Genomic DNA, 24,977 nt, shown 5'->3' on the forward strand with positions numbered 1-24,977 from the left:
CCCTGTCTTCCACTAAGTTTATGCCCCTCATATTATCTCCTAGTGAATCCCCTAGAATTTACTGCCCCTAGCCAGATCCCCTTTGTCCTGCCATTTCTTCTCAAATTTGTCATCCTTTGTCTAAAAAGTATAAAAGCATCTTGCTTTGGCCACTTCTCTAGACTTCACTCTGGTAAAGATCCCCATGTGCATGTTAAACTAATAACACCTGTATGCTTTTCTCTTGCTAATCTGCCCAGTGTCAGTTTGGTTTCTAGATCTAGGCAAAGAGCCCACTTAAGAGCTAAAGGAGGATTGGGGCCAGGTGTGGTGGCTTACGCCTGTAATTCCAACACTTTGGGAAGCCAAGGCGGGCGGATCACATGAGGCCAGGAATTCAAAACCAGCCTGGCACACATGGCAAAACCCCATCTCTACTAAAAAAATTTAAAAATTAGCCAAGCATGGTTGGTGCGCACCTGTGGTCCCAGCTACTCGGGAGGCTGAGGCAGGAGAATCGCTTGAGCCGGGAGGCGGAGATTGCAGTGAGCCGAGATCACGCTACTGCACTCCAGCCTGGGTGACAGAGTGAGACTCCATCTCAAAAAAAAAAAAAAAAAAAAACAGCTAAAGGAGGAGTTCAGGGTGATCTCTAGCTCCTGCCAAATCCCCAAATCCAAATTAGTAAGTGACCCCACAGCTTAATCTTCCCTTCTCCTAAATCCCATTGGCACACTCCCTTCCCCTAATTCTCTATTTACTTCTCTGCTTCCCGCAGTGGACTCCAGTTTCCCTGAGGGTGGACACCATGTCCCGTTCTCTTTCCTTGTCTCCCCAGTGCTAGGCATATACCAGGAATCTTTCAGTACATGTAGGACAAATGAATAGTTAATGGACTTGAATCAAGCTTTACAGTATAAAAGCACTTTCACCATCTCAGGTGATCCATTGAAATAGATAGTTGCCTTTATTTTATAGTTGAGTAAACTGAGGTGCGGAAGGTGGAACAACTCACCTAAGTTCACCCCCTAAGCCTCAACCTTAGTGAAACTCACTAAAAGACATTAAACAGAGCCAGGTGTGGTGGCCCTTGCCTGTAGTCCCAACGACTGGGGAGGCTGAGGCGGGAGGATTCCTTGAGCCTCGGAGTTCGAGTCCAGCCTGGGCAACATAGCAAGACTCCATCTCTTTAAAAAAAAAAAAAAAAAAAAGACATCAAACATCAGCCTCCAGCACACTTAGCTTTGAATTGAAGATGACTGAGTTAGATCTGTGTACCAAGGCTTCCATATTGTGATGCAGAAAAGTTAAGGAGCTGAATTAAGTAGGTTCTCAAACTGAACCCCGGACTTCGAAGCTGGTTCCACGGTTTTATAAGGGCCACAAGAGGCCATCTAGCCCAAAACAGCTAACTTTCCAAACCGAAACTAGTTCAGAGGAAATCACTGACTCAGGTCAGCTTTTTATTAAGGAAATTAATTTTGTACTGTGAGCTCTAGAAGCCAGGCATATGATATTCAGACAGCACTGGATTCAGAACTATGCAGACTAAGGTCAGTAGATGGTAGGCAGGTCTATCTCTTGCAGCTGCAGGGTGCTTGACTCCAATTAAACATCAATACTACATCAGGAGCTCTTATGCCATAACCGCCCCACCTCTCCCAGCCGAGCTGATCACCAGAACCTGCGCGAATCTCTCCACGGTCAGCCCCACCCAGAGCTCAGGCTCCGCCCCCGGGCCTCCATAGCCCCGCCCACCGCCCACCCATTCAGCACCGCCCTTGTTGTCATGGTGATCTCCGGCTCTCCAGGGTGTCCAGGAGTCTCTCTGCTGCCAGCCCCGCCCAGACTCCAGGCAGGTTCTCGTTGCTATGGTGATCGCCGGTGCAAGCTGGATGCTTGGACGCGCCGCTGCCAGTCCAACGCAGACCCCGCCCACGACGTCGACGATTCGTGTAGCCCGCAGGTCCCGCGTGGCTCTCGTTGCCATGGTGATCGCCGCCTCTGGCTCAGGCGGACCAGGCCGCGCGGAGCCCCAGCTTTCACAGCCATCGCTGGTGAGTCAGCTCGCCCACTCTGTCCGACCCTCCCGGTCACCCAACCCCGTGCTGGCACATCCCGAGGCCAGGGCCGCGAGGGCACAGCGTCCGCGCCCACTTCCCGCCCCTATAACTTGAAAGCGGCCTGCGGCCCCGGGGCTTCCTCATTTCCGGAGCGCAAACTCTGGGCCAGGCCCACGCTGGTTGTGGAGGAGAGCCAGGTCAGATGCGGGAAGACAACCGGACTCCGCCAGGACCACCCCAGCCCAGCCTGGAGAGGAGTCCGGACAGAAAAAGGAGACAGAGGGGCTGTTGAGGAGGCTCGAGGAGTCAGAGGCCTGGTGAAGTGAGGGTTTTCAGGGAAAAGGCCTAGTTGGCTGAAAGTTAAGGCCCCCAGGCCCACCTAGAGCCTTCGTCCTTTGCAGACTAGGAGCAGGAGACCCCTCCCCACTCTACTTCCACTGCCTGAGCTGTGCCATGCCTCACAGCCCAGTAAGGTAAGCTCAGAGGGGAGCTCCTCCTTGGTAGACACCTGTCAAGGGGAGACCCAGGTCTTCTGACTCCCAGGCAGGGTGGGGCAGGCCTGGTTCCCCCATACCATGCTGCCTGCTGTATGCAGATTGAGAGAAATGGCCTCTGCCCCATATTCCTGACAGAGAGGGAAGCCTGGATCTGGTTTTATTTATAATTCTTGAGACAAGGTCTTACTCTATCACCCAGGCTGGAGTGCAGTGGCACCTTCACGGTTCACTGCAGCCTTGACCTCCCAGGCTCAAGCATTCCTCCCACCTTCCTCCCAAGTAGCTGGGACTGCAGGCACAGGCCACCATGCCCTGCTAATTTTTTTTTTTTTTTTTTTTTTTTTAGAGACTGAGGTTTCACTTTGTTGCCCAGGCTGGTCTCAACCTCCTGGGCCCAAGTGATCCTCCCACCTTGGCCTCCCAAAGTGCTGGGATTACAGGCATGAGCCACTGCACCCAGCCTGGATCTGATGAAAAGTTAGGTGGAAACTCATGGGTGAATCCCCAGGTATTTGCACAGCTCCTTAACTGTCTTTCTCCTGGTTGGGTCCACAGGACTGTGGAAGAATGAGGTCCTCCCTGACACCTTTGGGGCCCCCTGTGAGCCGCGACCGTGTCATCGCCAGCTTCCCTAAGGTAGAGAGTCATTACGTCTGCAGTGCTCTCCTGGCCCTGCAGCCACATCAGCTCTCCCCACTCTACACTCATGCCTAGAAGTAAAGCAGGTGAATCAAGGAGGTCTGTCCATTGTCAGATTTACCTTGAGGAGCTGGGAGACTGGCCACTGACTGCCCAAGGTGGGACCGCAAGTTAATGGTGACACTGGGCAGCAATGTGGCCTGGAGGTTATAAGGGCTAGGATTTTGCAGCCAGACAGTCCTTGATATGAATCCTTCATTCTGATTCTGTCATTAAGCTGTGTGGCTGTGGGCAAATTGCTCAACCTCTCAGAGCCACTGTTACATGGAGGTAATTCCTCTCATATTGGGTGCCTGGCTCATGGTATGCAGGAGCTCCCCTGCAGCCATAGTTGCTGTTGTTCTCATTATCGTTGTTGTTATCAAAGCAGCATTCCAGTTCCATGACCCCAAATCCAGGGCTCTCTCCTCTTGCCATTCTGCCTCTGTGAGCTTGAAAACTCACAGCTCTCTTGTGTCTGTATTAAAATCCAATATTAATTGCAGCAGGGAATACAAATTGAGTACAACCTCCATAGGGGGCAGTGGACAATATTTACCAATATGGAAGATGACCCTGCCCTCTAAGATCCAGCCATTCTGTTTCTTTTTTCTTTTTTTTTAGAGACAGGGTCTTGCTCTGTCACCCAGGCTGGAGTGCAATGGTGCCATCATAATTCACTCCTCTAACTCCTGGGCTGAAGCAATCCTTCTGCCTCAGCCTCCCGGAGTAGCTAGGACCACAGGCATGTGCTACCATGCCTGGCTAATTTTTAATTTTTTTTAATAGAGACGAAGTCTTGCTATGTTGCCCAGGCTGGTCTTGAACCCCTGGCCTCAAGCAATCCTCCCACCCGGGCCTCTCAAAGCACTGGGATTATAGGTGTGAGCCACCACAACTGGCCTTGCTATTCCATTTCTAGGAATTTACTTGGCAGATATTCTGGCATGGATTTACAATGTGCATAAGGATAGAGGTTGGAGCAGTTTGTAAGAATAGAAGATAAGATACAGCGTAAACATCCTCGGAGAGGAGACTGGTTAAACAAGTAATGCTTCCTGGCACAGACATGAGGAAGAATGAGGCAACCTCTTCAGGAGCTGACATGCAATGAGAGCCAAAGTAAACCGCTAAGTAAAAATGCAGGGCATGGAACAGAGTGCAGTAGAGTGTGTGCAGCACACTCTGGTGTGTGAAAACAAGGAGAGGGAGAAATGTCTGTTTGTTTATATATGCAGAAAATAATTTCTGGCAGGATATATAAGCCCCTACTCTCAGTGGTTGCCTCTGTGGCTTCGGACAGGTGCAGAGGGAGAGATCCTCTCCATGGAATGGCCTTTTGCATCTTGGATTCTGTGGCCAGGCTGGTGAGGAGGAGGTGACTCTAGATAGGTCCTGGGTATTTGGAGTATGTGGCCATTCCTCCTTCCCCCTTCTTTACCTTCCTCCCTAAGTTCTTTCTTCACACACCTACAGAGAAAGCCTTTGTGTCTCAGACCTGTGGACAGTTCCCCATGGGTTTTCCATCTCAACAGAGGCTCAGGCAATTATTCTCTCTGCAGAGCTTGACAGTGGTAACTAGGGATGACAGAGACTGGTCTTTCTTGAGTCAAAAGGAAGGAAAGTGTGATTGGCACAAAACAGTCCAGGTATCATGAGATGAAGAACCTCATTGGCAGAGCAGACGGCGAGGATCAGAGTTAAGGAGGGTTGCCTGACATCACACAGCTGCTCCTGGTACCTCTGGGATTTGACCTGGCCGTGTCTGGCTCCAGAGCACCCTACCCCAGGGAAGCAGCTTAGGGAATCCATCCTGGTTTCACAGGTGGCATTCTCCCCTCCTGCCCATAATAGTCAGGGATCAAGGCCACTGCTGGTCAAGTTCATCCTGCACCCCAGGGCCCTGAGAAATTCAGTCAGGTTGAGCAGGGTCTTCAGACTGCTTGCCAGGCAAGTCCTTCCCTTTATGCCATGTGCCTCAGTTTCCCTGTCTCTGAAATCAGCTCACACTTCTTACCCTGCAGCCTTCATTATCACAGTCTTCCAGCCATCCTGTTATGACCATTGTGTCTGGGCCAGTCCCCAGCTTAAAGCTGTCATGGAAGCCGACAGAAAGAAGCAGCCAGCTTGTTCATGGTAGCTGCTGCTCTTCTGCAGGAAAGTAGACTATCAGGCTAAGCTGCTCACCTGCATTATTCAGTTACTCCTCCAACGACCACAGGAAAAGGTGCTATTATGAGCATCCCTGTTTAACATTTAAGGAAACTGGAGCTCGATAAGTTTCTGTAACTTGCCCTTTGCCAGTCTCCTTTCACCATCCCTGCTGCCTCAATCACAGCTGGAACTGAGAGGGCAGATGGGCCAGGCAGAGCCCAAATCCATGGTTGAGACACTGGGGCTGAGGGAGGGGAGCTGTGGATCCAAGCAGTGTTCAGAGGGACAGAGCAGGTGGCTGTGGCTGTGCAGGGGTGGGGGGTGGGGGGCGGGACCCTGGCCATACACAGATCACACCAACAGCCTCAATGGTGTCCTTCTCCCCACATCCTTGCCACATTCTGTATTTAGCCTGGGCCAATCCAATGGCAAAAAATAATGGTCATCTTTAGTTTGTTTAATCTCATTTTTTTCTAATTACAGACCAGGTGAGGGTGGGTGGGGTACATGCAGTTTTTTCTGACCCTGAGGCCCATGCTCTTAAACCACTGCTCAGGTCTGCCTTCCAAGAAACGTGGACAGCAGAAAGCGCCTCCTAGGACATTTTCCAGGCACATGTATGCATGTTTTTAAAACAAAATGTCATCAGAGATTCATAGAAGGTATGGATTAGAGACAGGGTCTCACTCTGTCACCCAAGTTGGAGTGCAGTGGCATGATCATAGCTCACTGCAGCCTCTGTCTCTTGAACTGAAGCAATCCTTCCACCTCAGCCTCCTCAGTATCTAGGACCACAGGCATGTACTGCTGCACCTGGCTAATTGGATCTTGGAGGATCTTGGCACCAAAAGAGCTCCACTCGTCTCGCCCTGAGAGGGTTGAGGCCCAGAGCACACAGAGGCCTGTCACATGCATGCAGCAAGGGGACTGCGGCCCCAGGTGAGACACAGATCTCCAAGTCCCTGCCTGGGCTCGCCCCTCTGGACTCACAAGGCCCCAGAGCCTCAAGGCTGAGGAAATAGAGGATACACATGACAGATGGGTCAGGGAAAGCTAATGAGGCTGCCAGCTGTGAGGCCTAGGAAGGAAGGCTGGGAAGATCATCTCCCCTCACTGCTTGGCTACGAGGGCGGAGCCACAGCTTTGCAGGATGATGTGTCCGTCTGTCTGTCTCTTTGCAGTGGTACACGCCGGAAGCCTGTTTGCAGCTCAGGGAGCACTTCCACAGGCAGGTCAGCGCTGCCTGCCAACGCAGGAACACGGGGACTGTCGGGTGAGCCTGCAGGGTGTGGGATGGGGGAGCAGGTGGCAAGAAGGAATGAGTGCATGAAGCACATGTGAAAGAATGAACAAATGAAACACACACATGAGGCTGGTGCAGCCCTGTACAGGCCTGAAGATGACTGGGGTTTTCTTTTTTTGTTTCTTTTTTTTTTTTTTTGAGACAGAGTCTCGCTCTGTCGCCCAGGCTGGAGTGCAGTGGTGCGATCTCAGCTCACTGCAAGCTCTGCCTCCCGGGTTCATGCCATTCTCCTGCCTCAGCCTCCCGAGTAGCGGGGACTACAGGCGCCCGCCACCACACCCGGCTAATTTTTTGTATTTTTAGTAGAGACGGGGTTTCACCATGTTAGCCAGGATGGTCTCGATCTCCTGACCTCGTGATCAGCCTGCCTCGGCCTTCCAAAGTGCTGGGATTACAGGTGTGAGCCACCGTGCCCGGCCAGATGACTGGGGTTTTCATCTGGCTTCAGTTAACACACCTGCCATATGGAACAACTTTCCCTCTTCTAAGTCACGCAGGTGATTTTTCAGCCTCAGGTCTTGGTACAAGTTCATTTCCTCTGTCTGGAATGTCTTTCCTAATCCCCTCGCTTCCCCTTCCCCTTCCCCTTCCCCTTCAGGTCTCAGCGTGTCAAGTCCTCTGGGAGCCTTCTCTGACCCCCCCCTACCCTTGCCCCTGGACTGGGGAGGGTACCCCTCCTGGGTGCTCTTGTGCCCCCAAGAACTTATCTCACAGAATTGCAGGCTGGATTCCTCACTAGACCTAGCCCAAGAGGGCGAGGGCTGTGTCTGTCCTCTTCCTGCCGCGGCAGCTCCTGCCACCACCGGCACAGGGATTGTGAAACAGTCATTCCTTCTTTTAACAAATAGGTACAAGGGCCTGCTTTTGCCCCTCTTCCTAAGGAGCTCATAGTCTGCTCAGGGAGTTGGCTGAGCTCACAGGGGTCACAGAGGTGCGATGAGGCTGCCAGAGAGCGCAGCTAGAGGTTCCCAAACTGCACTGAGTGGGTGAGGCAGAGCTGAGATCAGAATAGCCGAAGTGGCCATGGTGGTGGGATGAGAGTAATGGCATCTGTTGGGGAATGCTGGTGCCATATCAGGTGCTTCACACAGATGATCTCCCTGATCCCTTATGGCAACACTGGAGGTGGGGAAACTGAGGATCAGAGGGTACCTGCTGTAAGACCTTGTCAACACCTTTACTCATTCATAGGAGAAATGGAGTCAGAACGAAAGGGCCCTCTGGGAGCAGGGTACACACAATCCCTGCTCTCACGGACCTGGCAAGGTGACCTGCAGCCCAGGTCACCAGGTGACACAATGGTGCCCTCTTGCTGTCTGCAGGCAGAGGAAGTGCCTGTCAGATATTTACCCAGGTTGGTTGCTGTGACCATTTGGCTCCTTGGGGATGAGCTGCAAAAACTCTTAAAGTGTTGTCAACAGTCCCAGGAAGCTGGGACAATGGCACCTGTAGTCCCAGTTACTCAGGAGGCTGAGGTGGGAGGATCACTCGAGCCGAGGAGTTTGAGACTACTAGCCTGGGCAACACAGCGAGACCCTGTCTCTAAAAAAATAATAAACAGTCCGAGAAACGCCTCTGCACAGAGTGTAGGACACACAGAGGGTGAGGGTGGCGGCTGCTCTTGGGGAACAGTGACCCACAGAGAGCCCAAGAACCTCAGAGCCGATTGGCCTCAAGCCACAGCCCGGATGCATAGAGCCTCAGCCCTGTTCGGGGTGTGCCCCTTGGCCTGTCGGACCCTTACAGATCTCTAAGTGAGCAGGGCACGGTGGTGTCATGGTCAGGGAGTGCCTGCTTGCAAGAGGCCGGAGCCCACATCGGCGCACAGCCCCGGGGGTGCATAGGAGGGTGAGGGGCTGCCCGTCCCTTTTGCCGGGGTCTCCCTGCACGTGGACCCTGTGTCTGCACCCACAGCACAGCTCCCGGACAGCATAGACGTGCCCACGGCTGTTGGTTGGTTACCACAGCCACACCCTGGCCTCCTGCCTCTGCCCCTCCACCTGTGACTCGGCCTCTTGTTATGCCCATTCCTAATTCTCAGGATGGGGACTTTGGCCAAATATGGTGAGGGGTGCAGCTCTAGGGGCAGCAGAGTCCCCAGCCTCTCCCGTCTCCCCTCTGGGGACTGTGAAGGGGGAACACAGTGTCTCAGCAGGGTGGCCCATCCTGTGTCCAGGAGTGAGGGGTGTCTCACCAGCAGAGAGCTCAGGGAAGGAAGGGGCTGTGAGTGTCTGAAGACACCGTGGAAGGCATGCCCGACGGCAACACAGCCATATTTCTCACAGGCTCAAACTCTCCAAGGTGGTGGTGGTTGGCGATCTCTACGTGGGGAAGACCAGCCTCATCCACAGGTACAAGGCTTCCTCTGCCCCTTTGGCCACCTCCCCCAGCACCAGGTTGTCATACCTTTGCCTGGGTGGCCCAGATAATATCAACATAGCAGAAACCGTGTGGCTTCCAGGAACTGCTGGGCCTCAGCCTGCTGGGAGCCGGATAAGAGGGGGTGCAAGAAATCGGGGAGATGGCAGGGCTGGGCAGAAAGTGTGGCATCCCAGGAGCCTGGTGCTTGTCAGACTGTCCCCCTGGGGCCACGGGCTCTCCCCTCCACTGCCCTCCCTGCAAATGGCTGCTCAGTTTCTAACTCACAGCTTGCCTTCCGAGCTCCTGCAGCCTCCCTTTCCCCACATTGTCCTTGCTGGCTGCCCTGCCCACCCATGGCCTGCGTGGACCATCGCTTCCTGATGGGAAGTGGACCTTATTTGCCTAAAGACTTGCAGTGTTACAAGTGAAGCTTCCGGGCACATTTCTGTGAGTACACCCCTGTGACAACTTCCTCATCCCCCACAGGTTTTGCAAGAATGTTTTTGATCGAGACTACAAGGCCACCATTGGGGTGGACTTTGAAATTGAGCGCTTTGAGATTGCTGGGATTCCCTATAGCCTCCAGATGTAAGTTGCTGGTTCCCCCATGGCTCGTGGGCGGCTTCCTACAGGCACCTGAGAAAGGATTTGGGGAGCTCCTTCACTGTGTCCATGTCAAGGAGGACTGGTCTAGACAAGCAGAGCCTGGGGGTGTTGTGTGACACTTAGCTTCCTGGCTCCCAGAGCCCCCACATGCTCTGTCAGTCCTAAAGTTGTCTCATTTTGGTCATTGGCTCTGGGGAAGGTGCTCACAGCCTGACCTGCCCACCTGCCCATGACCTCCCCAATGCCCACCCCGCTCCTCTCGAGGCCCTGGCTCCAGTCCCTCCCTGACCTAGGCCTCCTGTGATCCCACTCACCAGGCCAGCAGGGTGGCCTCCCGCAGGTTGCTGCTGAGCTCTGAGCCTCTGTTCCCACCTGTAAAATGGGGTCAAATCCAGTCCCTGCATGCCAGGCTTGGGCAAGGAGGGCTGAGATGGAGTACACAGCACCCACATCCTTCCTCAGGTCTGAGGCACTCGTCTTCCTCCTCACACTGCAGCCTTCACTCCCTCTCCCCTGCCTCACTTTCCTTCCACTTCTGTCTTTTTTTTTTTTTTTTTTTTTGAGACAGAGTCTTGCTCTTGTTGCCCAGGCTGGAGTGCAGTGGCGCAATCTCAGCTCACTGCAACCTCCACTTCAAGCGAATCACCTGCCTCAGCCTCCCAAGTGGGACAACAGCTGTGTGCCCCCACACCCAGCTAATTTATTTTTGTATTTTTAGTAGAGATGGGGTTTTACTATGTTGGCCATGCTGATCTCGAACTCCTGACCTCAAGTGCTCCACCCGCTTCAGCCTCCCAAAGTGCTGGGATTACAGGTGTGAGCCACCGTACCCGGCCCACTTCTGTTTGTCTTCCTTGCTAGGCCCTGGGAGTCTGACTCACCATGGCCTCCACTGGCCTTACCCCTTCCCTCTGCCTTCCATCTGAGTGGCCCAGGGCCACTCTCCCACCCCTTACCCTCTCCCACCCCAGCTGGGTAGCTTCCCTCTGCCCCGGCACCTGGAGAATGCTGCAGGCCTGCCTGGGCTCGGGCCCTCACCTTTACTCTCCTGTGAGACCCTTCCATGCTCCCCTACGTGGCTAGCCCCACCCCCCTCCTCTCCACTTGCCTGCTGGCATTCACCAAGCTCCTTCCTGGTGCCTGAGTTCGTTCCTCAATCCTCCATGCCCTGCCTGGACTGAGCCTTCAGATCCTGTGGATGTCAGCTCCTAACTCTGTCGAGATAGTGCCCCCTTCTCTCAGGACTTCCACAGCCCCAGCAAAGCCCTGGAGATGGAGGATAACAAATCTTGCCAAAGGGAGAGTACAGGCCAGTCAAGAGCAAAGGAGGCTGGGAGAACGCAGGGCTGCAGGACTGAGGGATCCAGAGAGCTGAGAAGAGCAAAGGGCCGGTGGGGGTAGCTGAGGTGGAGCCGGGAAAGACTGGCTGGGGGCTGGGCTCACCCGTGTGACCACAGGCCATATCTCATTAGAGGGCCCTGGACAGAACAGGGACACTGTCTTGGCTCAGCCTTTCATTGTCTTACATTGAGGCCTTTGCCAGCCTCCCTACGGGCTCATCTCTAGGCCACCACCACCAGCTCCTCCCCCAGAGTCTTCAGAAATGAAAGAAAATATGAATGAATTAATGAAAGAATGAAGCCCAAACTTCTGTGTCATACTGGATCACTTGAAAAAAATTCAGACCATGACCGGGCATGGTGGCTCACGCCTGTAATCCCAGCACTTTGGGAGGCCAGGGCGGGTGGATCACCTGAGGTCAGGAGTTCGAGACCAGCCTGACCAACATGGAGAAACCCCATCTCTACTAAAAATACAAAATTAGCCAGGCACAGTGGTGCATGCCTGTAATCCAAGCTACTTGGGAGGCTGAGGCAGGAGAATCGCTTGAACCTGGGAGGCAGAGGTTACAGTGAGCCAAGATCATGCCATTACACTCTAGCCTGGGCAATAAGAGCGAAACTCCACCTCAAAAAAAAAAGAAAAAAATCAGACCATAGATGTCTTGTTTGTGACTTGTCTACTTTGCAGTTTACTGAGAAAAGTTCAATTTTGATCAGTTGACCTCAAAAAGCGATGGATTGCGGAACAATTTTCCGACTCAGCCCTGCATAGTGACTACCTGCCTTGTTCTAAGCCAGGGCAGGTAGATCTCAGTAGGTGCTCTTTCCCCTCTTCTAGACTGTGCCCATGGCAGACATCATTAATCGATTGTTGTACTCTTTTCCATGGAGCCAGGGCTTCGCTTCTAATTTCTTCTCACTACTGTGCTCCAGAGAGCTGGAGCTAACTGCTGAGACCCACCTATTGCTCCAGTGTTAGGTATCCCCAACCCCTACTTTGGGACCTGCAGTGTGGAAGGTGAAGCAATGACCCAGTCACACCCATCACCCAACCAAGTGGCAGAGCCACTGCTGTAGGCCCAGCCTGGAGCCCCAGTGCCATTCACAGAGCCTTCTCTACAAGTGGACTGCTACATCTTCAGAGCGAGTCATGTCTTGGGCCGTATGTTCCATTTTAATGTCTCAGTCAGAAGGGAGTGAGCTGCAACTCCATCCATCCAGGCAGCAGAACAACTAATGCCACACACCCCCATCCACTAGGAATGAGAGAAGTCCACTGGGGACACCCTAGGAAGAGATCATAAGGAGCTGGGGGTAGGGACATCTGGCTCACAACAGGCACTTCCTGAAGCCCATGCAGCTGGCACAGGCCCTTAGGGTCTCCCACCCATGGTCCCGTAGCCTGTTGGCTCAAGACACTGTGATTGTGTAGCCTGACACCATTTCCCTTTCTTTCTCACCCACCTCACAGCTGGGACACAGCTGGGCAGGAGAAGTTCAAGTGCATCGCATCTGCCTACTACCGGGGCGCCCAGGGTGAGCAACATGCCACGTCGCGGCTCAACTGCATGCAGCAGCAGGGTCCCTGCCGGGCTCCACAGTGGGAATCCCGAGTTCTCTGCACAGGCACCAGTTTTTTGTCCTCCAAGACCCACTGAGAAAACACCAGGCCACTGCTTGGGAACAGGGAAGCTGCCTTCATCCCCAGGCACTGGCTGACTTTGGCGATCACACCCTTTAAGGACCCTGTGGTAGTGGGTACTGGCTTTAAGTCTCAGCCCCAGTTTCAGCTCATAAAGATGCTCAGAGATGAAAGTGCTTTTCCAGAGGCTCAGAGAAGGGCAGCACTGGACTCCAGGGGGAGGTCGGAGGAGGCTTGTCCTGTCTTAGCAGAGGGGGCTGGGCCAGGGAGTAGGAGTGAAAGGGGGACCACGGGAGGACTGGGAGGTCCCAGGTGGGGGCCAGCAGGGCCGGATGCTCACCACTTCCATGGCCAAGGGCAGCCAGGTGGTGCTGGGCAGGGCTCACCGTCAGCAGGGGGCGGCAGCATAAGCTCCGGATGCCTACCCCACCTTCCCAGGAAGAAGACAGAAATGGATTTCAGTGGGAGATGTGAGAGAACCTCAAAAGTATCCAAAACCAGACTCAAATTATAAGGCACCGTTATGTCTACTCGGTAGTGGTGAAAAAGTTACAACATTTTCTTTTAGACTTAAAAGAAGCAAAAATAGGAAACAAACCAGTCAGCCCTCAGCCGTGGGTTGGAGCTCCAGCTCTGCCCTGGTCGCATGGCCTCCTGCACCCTTCGCCTCTTCGGGCCTCTCCTTGAAAGGATGCTTCTCCCCTGGGAATAAGAGGTGCGAGGCGCCTGGCCCACCTCTCCATATGGCAGCCTGGCTGCCGTCATCCCTTTCCTCAGATTCCCCCTTCCTTTCTCTTCCCATCTGCCTTGGGAGGGGCGTGGGTCTCCCTGTAGCCTTCAGCCAAGGTGCAGAGGAAGCCCCTGTCAGGCCCTGGTCACACCCCTGGGGGCAGTAGAGAGCATTTGCCTGGAATGTTCTCCACATAGGGCTCCCCTCAGGACCCCACCAGGACCGGGGTGCGGCCAGTGATGAGAGGAGCTGAGGGCCCAGGCTGCATCTCCCGGTTTTCTGCCCACCTGGCTCCCCGGAAGTTGTTTCGCTAAAGCAGGTTGTTGCTAACCATCACTGCTGTAGCTGCTGTTGGTTGAAATGAAAGTTGGCCCTGGACTAACAGGTTTTTTTTTTTTTTGAGCCGGAGTCTCGCTTTGTAGCCCAAACTGGAGTGCAGTGGCGCAATCTCGGCTCACTGCAAGCTCCGCCTCCCGCATTCACAACATTCTCCTCCCTCAGCCTCCCGAGTAGCTGGGACTGCAGGTGCCTGCTACCACGCCCGGCTAATTTTTATTTTTTGTGTATTTTTAGTAGAGACGGGGCTTCACTGTGTTAGCCAGGATGGTCTTGATCTCCTGACTTTGTGATCCACCCGCCTCAGCCTCCCAAAGTGCTGGAATTACAGGCATGAGCCACAGCGCCTGGCCGACTAACAGCTTTTTAAAACAGCTGCTCTTGTTTAATCCTCACAGCAACCCTGAGAGCTAACAGGTCTCGTCCTCACCATTTTACAGGTGGGAAAACTGAGGCTCTCAGCAGTTAAGGCTCTCACCTGAGCTCCCTTAGCCGTAAGTGGCAGAGGGTGTCTGACGCTAAAGCCCATGCGCTCGCTCCACGCCTACCTTGTCCTGCCTCCCTGGATCCCACACTGAGGCTGGGCTGCTGGGTGCAGGCTGGAGGGTCCCGGTGGGGGACAGCCATGGGGTGTTTCCTCCTCAGCCTTCATTGTAGGAGGTTCCGGTGCTGAGTGCCTGGTTGGGGGGCTGCCCTGGCAGTTCCTTGGGAGCTGGGCACCTCCTGGGGAGCCCCCTTGCTCGCCTCGCCTGGCACTGATTGGCTGTTGGCTTTTTCCGGGTGTCTAGTGATCATCACGGCCTTTGACCTCACTGACGTGCAGACCCTGGAGCATACCAGGTAAGTCTGGGCTCTCTGGCCCCTGCAGTCTCCCTGGGCTCAGGAAGCTGCCTGGAAGGGCTCCCAGACCCTGGCCAGTGGACCCTGACCCCATGGTGGGTGTGAGTGACCAGGGCCCCTTGTCAGAACCAGCTGCCCACGGACTACTTACTGTCCAACTGCCTTTATCCCTCGAGATTTGTCCCCATTTATTCTGGAGGAGCCAGCACATGAGTGTGAGCCCAGCACAGCCACCCCCAGGCACGTGCTCAGAGGGGCCCCAACCTGCTTTAATACCCTGCCTTTGCCATGTTGCAAGTCCGGATACTTTTTGAATGAGGTGCCCCACGTGTTCAGTTCACTGTGGGCCCTGAAAACTGTATAGCCAGTCTTTGAAGTGACATGAATTTGGCACTTGCAGTCTTGAGAAGAGAGAATTGGCAATGTGACCCATTCAAGAGGCTATCCTACTTCTGCTGGGAATCGGCCAGCTACTAGAGCAAAGCCCTCTCACCTTACCTTGGTCTGGGGCATTCACACCCAGCAACTTCCAAACCCCGTGAGGGAGGCGGGGTTGATAGTTCTAGTTGATAAACGTGCAGGGCTCATGCAAGGTCTCACCGGGAGAGGCCAGAGGTGGGGCCAGGAGGGGTCTTCACCACCTCCAGCCAGTGCTCTGGTATTCCCACCCCTTTGGGTCCAGCCAACGCCCTTCCGGCTAGAGGTGCAGCATCCTGCTCAGCCAGTGTGGGCCAGGAAGCCCTCCTTGTCCCTCCCAGCCCAGCACTTCAGCCCTGGGGAGGTCCCAAGTGTGCCCTCGGCCCCCTGTTTGGGGTGGGAGGATGGGTGAATCTCTCAGCCTCTCTCCTTATACTCCAGGCAGTGGTTGGAGGATGCTCTGAGGGAGAACGAGGCAGGCTCCTGCTTCATCTTCCTCGTGGGAACCAAGAAGGACCTTCTGGTGAGCAGAGTGGCACTGGTGGTCTGGGTGGCCCTTGGGAAAACGCCTCCCCTTACAGCCCTCATTGGAGGAGCCATGGGGAGGGAGGGAGGCAGCACAGTGGGAAGCAGGCAGCTGCCTATCCCCCTGGGCCTCCCTGCAGGAGAGCCGGGACGCTGGGTCAACAAGGGCCATTTCTCCCAGTCAGGGGCCGCGTGTGAGCAGGCCGAAGCAGACGCTGTGCACCTGGCCAGGGAGATGCAGGCCGAGTACTGGTCGGTGTCGGCCAAGACTGGTGAGTGGGCCAGGGCTGTCACCATGGTGGGGCAGAGCCCTGCTCTTGGGCCAGTCCCGTGGGGCCTGCCATGCGGTGTTTCCCTCTGTAGCCAGTCGTCTGTTCCCTCTGTGGCCCTGGTGCACACTGGCATCACAGCCCTGCTGTGCTGGTGCCTGGCAGCACTTTCATTGCCTAAGAGGAGCTGCGTCATCTCTAGAAGGAAGCTGGGAGGCCTGCCCCATGGATGGGGGAATAGTGACCCCCACCCTGTGTCATGCCGTGCTGGCCTGTTCTCCAAGGCAACCCCATAACTACTCATGAGGCAGGTTCCATTTTAGTCCTGTGAAGTAACTTCCAGGGCCACAGGGTGGCAGGGCCAGGATCCAAACACACCCTCACCTGTAACCACTGCACTATCCTGCCTCTGGCCCTGAAATGCCAGGCATGTGACATCACCTGGCATAGAGAAGGGCCCAGTGACAGGGGCTCCCATCCCTTCCCAGTATCACTGTGGCTCAAAGACCCCAGCTCTCACTGAACTCACTCCCCACCGGGTCTACCCCTGGCCATACTGGGCCCCCAGCCCAAGGCAAGATGCCCAGCATCTTTGAGCCTCCATCTCATCTGGGAAGCAGGTGATGCCATCCATCTCCCTTTTCTGTGAAAAACGTTTTAAATTACAAAAGCCAGGTGTATTTACTGAGGAAAACAGAAAATCCAAAGACACAAAGAGCAGATGGCAAACACAGGTTGTTGGGGGATGAAATGAAGTCATACGCAGGGCCTGGCACATAATAGGCCCCCAAGGCTCTGGGGACTCAGGAATTGGGCCCAGTAGTCTTTACCCTGTGTAAGAGGGGACAGCAGATATCTAGTCGGAGACTGGGTGAGCACTAAGGGTTGGCGTCACAAGTAGAAGCACCACTTTCAGCCCAGCGCAAACAACTGGCAGTGCCTTCCACTGCTCCTTCCCAACAGTGAGAACTGCTCTGTGAGAACCCTTCCTCCTTTATCAGAGTAACAGTGAGTTCACCGACAGCTCACTATGGACCAAGCAGGACTGCCCTATGCGGTTGTGCAGGTTGCTGGCTGCACAAGGGCAGTGTGCGTGTTAAGGGCTGGAAACTGGCCCGCTCTCTGATGGGCAGCCACCTCTACCTGGAGGAGGATGCATAAAGGCTCCATGTGGGGGCTGACAGCAAATCAATCCTCACAGCCCCACCGGACAGGTATGGAAAGTGACAGGAGGGCAGGCACACATCTGTCCTGAGTTCCACATCTTCCAACACTTGGGCCATAGTAGCATCTGATTGGAAGAGTAGATGCTGGGAAGCAAAGGCTCAGAAGTTTGAGGGAGTGGCCCAAGCAGGCAGTGGGGTGGGAGTGGGGAGGCTGGAGCCAGGTGGGAGGCCAGGCCAGTGGACCCTGCCCCTGGCACTGTGCTGCCTGTGTGAGTGGGTGGGGCTGTGCCCTCCTGGGGTCATTGTTACTGTCAGGGTGCTCTAGAAAGGGCTACGTGCCAACCTGAGGGTGGGCTGGCCTGGCTTTCACACCCAGATGCATTAAGGGGCAAGGAGAAACACTGATGAGGTCCCGGCTGTCTTGGCCCACAGGCGAGAACGTGAAGGCATTCTTCAGCCGCGTAGCCGCCCTGGCATTCGAGCAGTCGGTGCTGCAGGACCTGGAGAGGCAGAGCAGTGCCCGGCTCCAGGTCGGCGATGGAGACCTAATCCGTGAGTATAGGTGTGACTGGGTTGGGCTGGGGAGTAGGCTGGAGGCCTAAAATCCACATGCGCCATCCTCGTCACCTGAGACCTTGCCATTTCCTGAACTTGTGGCCCTCTCCTGTCCTTTGACCCTCCTCTCGGGGTGTCACTGCAGCCTCAGGCCTGTAGCCCCCCTGATTCCACCTGCCAGGTCAGACACCCTCCCTAGCCCTCCCTGTTCTCCTGACACATGGACCTCATGGGCATCCATGAGGTCCTCATAGCCCAGGCTGGGCGTCCCAGGCTCTGCAGATGTGTCCTGGCCCCGGCTCTCCCAGTCTGCACCTTTGCCCTCTCTGTTCCAGTGCCTGGAATGCCCTCTCTTGGCTTGTGTCAGGCCATTCAGGCCTTGAACAGCAGGCCCAGAAGCTTCAGCTCACAGTTCTGACTGTCAGGGCTGGCATCCCCTGCCCAGTGTCAGCTACAGGATTCTTGGTTGATGCTAAATTACTTCTCCCCTCCTTACAGAAATGGAAGGGAGTCCGCCTGAGACCCAGGAGAGCAAGAGGCCCTCCAGCCTGGGCTGCTGCTAACTGGGGCCTGCGTGGAAGGCCTCTGCTCCCTGCACACACACGGACAGGAATTTCCGTGACTGTGGTGCAGAGACTGGAGCCCAAGCTCTGCAGCATGTTGCCCTCAAGCTGTAGGCCCATGTTCCAGTCCCTCCACCCACCCACCGGGCTCAGCTCCAGGGCACAGTCACTTCTCCGTTGCAGGTTGGGCGCTAGAAAAGGCCCCCACTGGCTGCCTGGGAGCCCCACACCACCGGGCCAGTGCAGGCACTGTGGTGATCCCATAAAAGGCCAGTCCATTTGCAGGGTCATCAGACAGTCACCTTTGGCCTCAAGAGGCCTCAGAACTGCAAACTCCTGCGTCGGTCTATAACACTCGGCCATGGCCCACATCAGCAGTCAACCCTGCACTCTTTCCCAGCGATCTTGGATGTGTCCCCAGGATCCGTCACAGTGTTCCAGGCAACCTGGACTTGTCAAAGTCAGCACCTGAAGGAGAGGCCACCTGCCATTCCCCCTGGGAGTTTTCTGTTGTCAGCAGGACTTATGGTTCTGGGTCTCAGAGCTTCAGGCCTCACTGTCCTTCTGCCACGGATGCTCAAGGTTCCTGGGCAGACCAGCACCTCTGGAGGACAATGGACAAAATGTCTCTTAGACCTGTTCTGGCTGAAGGGTTATCTCTGGCACCTCTGAGATCCCTAGGTCCTGCCCTCCTGGTCCGTGGGCCAGGATGTGCAGAACAACCACTCAGGCCTTTCTGGCCCACCTGGACAGTGCATTTACCTGTGTGCTGCGGGAGGCAGACTGCACAGCTGTCCTAGGGTAACTCACTCTGCAGCCCTTGAACATGGCACTGCCCTCCTCTGGCACTCATGCTGGGCCTGTGCCCACTGCTGCCTCTTCATCCCTCTCTCATTGGCCTATACATCTCTTAGGACCTTTGTAATGGTGTCCATGCACCTTTAGAGGACTTCAGAGGCCCTGCCAAGTCTAGCATGTTCCTGTCTCCAACACCGCCTCCTGCACATGCAGAGCAGACAGAAATACCCCACACATTCCCCAGCCTCTCTGCCCAGTATGCTCATCCACAGGGTTTTCTCACTGCTATGAACCAGCCCCACAGCCCCAGGCTCCTGTCACCTGGCTATGCCCACTCATCCCACCCATCTCGTGCTGTTGCTTCCCGTAGATGGCGAGCACCTTGCAGGCAGCCTTCTGATCAGTACTGTTCTCCTAGGGCCTGGCACACTGCAGCTGCCCTGTAAATGTTCAGCTCAGCAATTGCCAAATACCAGTTAGGGAAGAACACTGGCATCTTTTTCTATTCATTCCCCCTTCAACATATTTTTTGTACTTTTTTATATAAATGACTTTTTTTTTTTTTGAGATGGAGTTTCACCCTTGTTGCCCAGGCTGGAGTGCAATGGCGTAATCTCGGCTCACTGCAACCTCTGCCTCCCAGGTTGAAGCGATTCTCCTGCCTCAGCCTCCCAAGTAGCTGGGATTACAGGCATGCACCACCATGCCTGGCTAATTTTGTATTTTTAGTAGAGATGGGGTTTCTCCATGTTGGTCAGGCTGCTCTCGGACTCCTGATCTCAGGTGACCTGCCCACCTCGGCCTCCCAAAGTGCTGGGATTACAAGGGTGAGCCACCATGCCCGGCCGTAAATGATTTTATTCATTTTTATGTTTTCTTTTGGGCGGCGGGATGGAGTCTCTGTCACCCAGGCTGGAGTGCAATGGCACGATCTTGGCTCACTGCAAGCTTCCCCTTCCGGGTTCATACCATTCTCCTGCCTCAGCCTCCCGAGTAGCTGGGACTACAGGCACGTGTGACCATGCCGGGCTAATTTTTTATATTTTTAGTAGAGAGAGGTTTCACCGTGTTAGCCAGGATGGTCTCGATGATCTGACCTCGTGATCTGCCCGCCTCAGCCTCCCAAAGTGCTGGGATTACAGGCCTGAGCCACCGCATCCGGCCTCCATAAATGACTTTTAAAGGGGTTGTATGTTTAGTGTGAACAAAGACAGTACAAAGCATATAAAATACAAGGTGAAAGCCCCCCCCCCCCCACATTAGCTGCGCCCCTGAAGTGTCTCCAGCAGAAGAGACGGATGAATGGAAGGACACACAGATGGACAGAGAGCAGGAAAGACTGTTAGCTCTGCTAACAGTCAGTACTGTTCCTTCTGGACTCTGCACCTTTGCCTGCACAGCCAGTGTTGATGGCTTGGTTGTTGTTTTCACCAGAGTGAGCTCCTTCTGGACATACTGCCTGGCAGCCTGCCTTCCTAGGGAGCTGGCGCCAAGCCCTCTCCCTGATGGCACACAAGGAGCCTCCTTCCTGTAGCAGCGCCCAGTTTTCCTTCATGTGGATGGATTGTAGTTCATTTGACCCTCCCCATCTGCGGGCCATCCGGCTTGTCCAGCTTTTAGCTCTTGCCAATGGTGCTGCAGTGGCCATTCTTGTAGTTATAGCTTTGCGTACTCAGGAAGGCCCTTCTCCCGACTGTGGCCCCCAGCCTGGTCCACTAAGTGCAGCCTGTGGTCGGGCAGACAGCATTGGGGTCCATTAGGAAGACCAGGTTTGCTGGGCATAAGCTTCACAGGACAGGAGAACCTGCCCATGGTGGACTGTCGTTCTCCACAGCTCCCTTCCCTTTGCCCCTTCGGGCCTCCAGGATATGTTTGCGGGGGTGGGTGTGGTGTCCAGCTGTTACCAGCTTCTGAGCTAGAGCTGTACTGCCTCACATACACCCCCACCTCTGTAAATGGTCCTTGATTAAATCGTCCTCATATTACCTCCTGCAATGTGCCAGCTGATTCCCACACACCCTGACTGACACAGTTGTGGCCTCTCGAACTTTGATATTTGGCCTGGGAGGACAGAAGAGTAAGGTCGCCACGGAAACACAAGGGGCTCAGTTGTCCCCCCACCCCAAGTTGATGCAGCATCTTCTCGGTCAGAATTGCTTCAGGGTGGTTTGCGCACCCTCACTTTGATGATTTAATGAAGACATTTCCTTCATTCCCAGCATCGGGCAGTAAGTTTCCTGGGCAGAGGCACTTTCTGTTGGTCTGGTTCTGTGGGCCCAGGCAAGCAGCCCCCTGCAGCCAAGGTGCGGCAAGGACCACAGTGACCGCATCCAAGTGCTGCCGAAACGCCTTTTTCCTCTTCCCTGTTTCCCTGGACCCTTTCCTGCTCTCTGTCCGTGTGTCCTTCCGTTCACCTGTCTCTTCTGCTGGAGACATGTACCTGAAGCAAGTCCTCTCCTGTCACTTCCTGGCTCCCCAGGGCTAGGTCCCAGGGTGCTCTCGCTCTGGCTTTCGAGGCTCCTCACCACCCAGCCCACCCCACCCCCACAGGCCCCTGTGCTCCAGTTTCATCCCTGGTCACAATGCAGTCTTTGCAGATGCCAGACCCCTCTTCTGTGCCCAATGGCTGGGACACCCCCACTCCCAGAGTGGCCTTTGTGGACACCCCCACAGCTCTCGCAGCACTTGATACTTTGAGTGTGATTGGTCACATCTGGGCTTTCTCCCCCACCCATCTGTGGAACCCCAAGAGCCAGGACAGTGACCTCATCACCTCTACTGTCTCCCCTAGCACCTCTGGGAGGAAGGGCCCACAGTAGGTGCTCAATAGATGTGTAAAGAAGGCAGGGAAGCAAGAAGGTTGCTCAAACAAGACCATGTTCCCAGCAGACAGATTGCACTCTGACCCAGATGCCACCACACGAAACTTAGACCTGCCTGGGGAACAATCCTGTGCTTGGCTCTCCTTGGTGGCCAGGGACAGTTGTGCCTCATCCCTCACTTGCAAACCCCAGTCCTGTCTGACCCAGAGACCCTCACAGGGCATCAGCCAGTGAAGGCGGTTTGGGGCTGGAGGATATGTTCTGATCTTGGGAAGAGCTTGGTAGGAGCCAGCCACAGCAAGTTTCAGGGCAGAACTGAACAGGTCTCGGGAAGGACACTTCATGCCAGCTAGAGAGGCTCTGGGCACAGGAAAGAATTGGACTTCGGGCAGAAAAATGTTTGTGCTATTTAGTACTATGTAACAAATCACTCCAAAACTTCATTGCTTAAAGCAACAAGCATGTATTATTTCTCATGATTCTATGATTTGACCAGCTATTCTTCTGCTCCCTGCTTGGTAGCTGGGCCACTAGGATAACTCTCCCAGAGTCCAAAATGGCCTCCCTCATATGAGTGGCAGGTGGTGTGGCTCCACCTGAATGCTTGGCAGGGCCTTGCCACATGGCAGCTTGGGCTTCCTCACAGTGTGGTGGCTGGTTTCTAAAAAGGACTGTTTCCAGGCCGGGCACAGTGGCTCATGCCTGTAATCCCAGCACTTTGGGAGGCCAAGGCGGGCGGAGCACGAGGTCAGGAGATAGAGACCATCCTGGCTAACATGGTGAAACCCTGTCTCTACTAAAAATACAAAAAATTAGCCAGGCATGGTGGCACACACCTGTAGTCCCAGCTACTTGGGAGGCTGAGGCAGGAGAATCACTTGAACCTGGGAGGCGGAAGTTGCAGTGAGCCGAGATCTTGCCACTGCATTCCAGCCTGGGTGACGGAGTGAGACTCTGTCTTTAAAAAAAAAAAAAAAAAAAAGGAGTGTTTCCAGAGACAAGCCCCAATGTGTAAGTGCTTATCAAGCCTCTGTTTACATCACACTTGCTATATTTGGCCAAAATGGGGCATTTTGGCCAAATGTCCAAAGTCCAGAGTCAGTGTGGGAGGGGATTTCATAAGGGTGTGAAGAACTGGAGGTCTGATGCATTGGGGGCCAATATGGGGGGGTGGGGTGCAATATAGGGAACTAAGGGAGAGAGTGAGAAGATGAAGGGCTGTGTCCCAATGTCTGCTCCTTTTTTGTCCTGAGGCAAAGCAAGGGCTTTCTCCCTAAGCAACAGCTCCTTACCCTGACCTTTGCCAATGAACTCAGCATAGAGGTGCTTCCTCAAGAAAGCCTGCTTTGGCCTCTCCAGCTGGGTCAGGTTGCCCTTGATCCCTATCCTGGTCTCTTTACAATTCCCTTACCGTCCTGGTGGCCTTGGTGGTCTGCCTTGTTCACTGCTGCATCCCCAGCACCAGCCTACTAAGTAAGCCTTGGAATGAGTGCACGGCTAGTCTCACAGTGCAGCCTCACACGATGTTGTTAACTGGTGCTCTACACCTTGGATCCCAAGAGGGCGAGGCCAGAGCCCAGGTCACCCCTGACCCCAGCAGGCACCACCACCCACCACCCACTGGAACCCACTTGCAGTGGAAATTCTGACCCACTGTTCCCCAAAGCAGAAGTCATCCAGGAGTGGGGTGCCTCCTGGGGGAGTAGCAAGAGGCCACATTTATGGAGCACGCTCTTTGTGCCAGCCCCGTATGCAGTGAGGTGCTCTGGAAGCTCGTTTAACCACAGCAATGCTGTGGGCTCACTACCACCCCCGCCCTGTCCCCGCCTGACAGGTGGGGAGACTGAGGTGCAGACAGCTGAAAAGATGGGACACACCTGAGCACCTCCTCCTCCTCTGAACTCCTGGTCCCTCCCCTGCCTCTGCTGCCAACCCCACTTGGAGTCTAATCCCAGTGGGAATCTGCTCCAGGTGCCCTCACCCCTGGGGCTCAATGTCTCTCAGTCAGTTGCCCCAGCACACTGCCACCCAGGGTCGAACCCCAAAAGGAGTTTATTCGCATGGCCCCAACCAAGCTCAGCCCTCCTCAGGGTCCCCCAGCTGAGCCTTCCCCTTCACTGCCACTCCCTGCACCCTCACAATGTGAGTCTATGATTCTGTCCTTCCCAGCCCAGCAGCCATGGTTGACAGAGGCTCCACAGGGACCGGAGCAAGGCAGTTGCTCTCAGCGTCTTTCAACCCTGTCCCCTGGGTGCCTGCCTGCCTCCCCCTCCTCCCAGCCCTGCTGCAGGCCTCTGGAGTGGAGAGGAGGCCAGCAGGATCCATTCGACTCACATTTCAGCCTGGGGGATGGGATGGACCACTGTCAGACAAACCTCACTCTCTGGAGGGATGCAGGGCATCTTAACCCAGGAGAACTCAGGTCACCTACAATCTAGGTAACTGAATACTGAAATGGACAGAGGATCGGTTAAATTGACACGTTCACTCATTCATTAACTCTTTTTTTAATTTAATTTTTTTTTTTTTTTAAGGCAACACAGCCAGGGTCTCGCTGTGTTGCCTGGGCTGGCCTCAAACTCCCGGTCTCAAGCAATCCTCCTGTCTCAGCCTTCTGAATAGCTGGGACTACAGGTGCACTACTGCACCTGGCTTCATTGACTAATTCTCATTTTTTTTGAGATGGGGTCTCGCATTGTTACCCAGGCTGGAGTGCAATGGCGTGATCATAGCTCAGTGCAACTTTCCATCATCAAGCAATCCCCCCACCCCAGCCTCCCAAGTTGTTGGGACTACAGGAATGAGCCAGCATGCCCAGCTAATTTTTAATTTTTTTTTAATTTCACAGAGATAGGGTCTTACTGTGTTGCCCAGGCTGCACTAATTCTTACTTGTTCATGCATTCAGCTTTCCTGGAGCCCCCTTTCTGGCCCAGCCCTTTGCATTCTCCCATTCACTCCTCCCACAGCCCACACGGCAGATGCCAGCCCGACCCCATTTTCACAGGTGAGCCAGGCTTGGCATGGGGCATAAGCCCTGGGTCCACACAGGCAGGGCTAGACTGGGAGGCAGCTCCCTCCAGCTCTTGAAGTCCTGGGCCCCTGGGGATGCTGGCAGGTAGCCAAGGAATCCCAGGCTTGGAGGGGACTGCAGAGGGACACAGCAACCAAGGGAGCCCAGGACAGGGATGAGAGAAGGCATATGGGGGGTTTCAGAGGAAGAAACTCACAGCACAGAGAGGGACCCCTCCTCTCCTGAGGGAGAAGCGGCTCCTGGAGACTGGGTGGACCCTGGGCACCGCCCCCCGCCACACACACACACAGACACCTG

At 54.7% G+C, this 24,977-nt stretch overlaps 1 protein-coding gene across 3 annotated transcripts; it reads left to right on the forward strand.

Annotated features, from left to right (window-relative positions):
• The first annotated feature begins 1,735 nt into the window (after positions 1-1,735).
• Positions 1,736-20,810, forward strand: RAB36 (RAB36, member RAS oncogene family). Of its 3 annotated transcripts, XM_016939530.4 has the most exons (12): positions 1,808-2,036; positions 2,444-2,515; positions 3,095-3,175; positions 6,553-6,644; positions 8,960-9,025; positions 9,522-9,623; positions 12,456-12,520; positions 14,481-14,532; positions 15,391-15,472; positions 15,656-15,746; positions 17,342-17,461; positions 17,963-20,810. In XM_016939530.4, the coding sequence occupies exons 1-12, from the start codon at positions 1,851-1,853 to the stop codon at positions 18,025-18,027; spliced, it is 1,074 nt and encodes a 357-aa protein (XP_016795019.1). In that variant the 5' UTR covers positions 1,808-1,850; the 3' UTR covers positions 18,028-20,810. The 3 variants fall into 3 exon arrangements, with proteins under 3 accessions (XP_001169301.1, XP_016795019.1, XP_009436173.1); XM_001169301.7 differs by lacking the exon at positions 2,444-2,515 and having other exon boundaries at positions 1,736-2,036; XM_009437898.5 differs by lacking the exons at positions 2,444-2,515; positions 3,095-3,175 and having other exon boundaries at positions 1,828-2,036.
• Positions 20,811-24,977: the final 4,167 nt, after the last annotated feature.

This window comes from Pan troglodytes, chromosome 23, assembly GCF_028858775.2.
Source record: "Pan troglodytes isolate AG18354 chromosome 23, NHGRI_mPanTro3-v2.0_pri, whole genome shotgun sequence".
NCBI lineage: Eukaryota > Metazoa > Chordata > Mammalia > Primates > Hominidae > Pan > Pan troglodytes.

Excerpts from the sequence above, each read along its gene's own strand:
- RAB36 (XM_016939530.4), top strand. The coding sequence starts at position 1,851 with ATGGTGATCGCCGGTGCAAGCTGGATGCTTGGACGCGCCGCTGCCAGT. Across the intron at positions 2,516-3,094 it reads ATGCCTCACAGCCCAGTAAG|GACTGTGGAAGAATGAGGTC; the intron begins GTAAGCTCAGAG and ends TTGGGTCCACAG. Across the intron at positions 12,521-14,480 it reads CTACTACCGGGGCGCCCAGG|TGATCATCACGGCCTTTGAC; the intron begins GTGAGCAACATG and ends CCGGGTGTCTAG.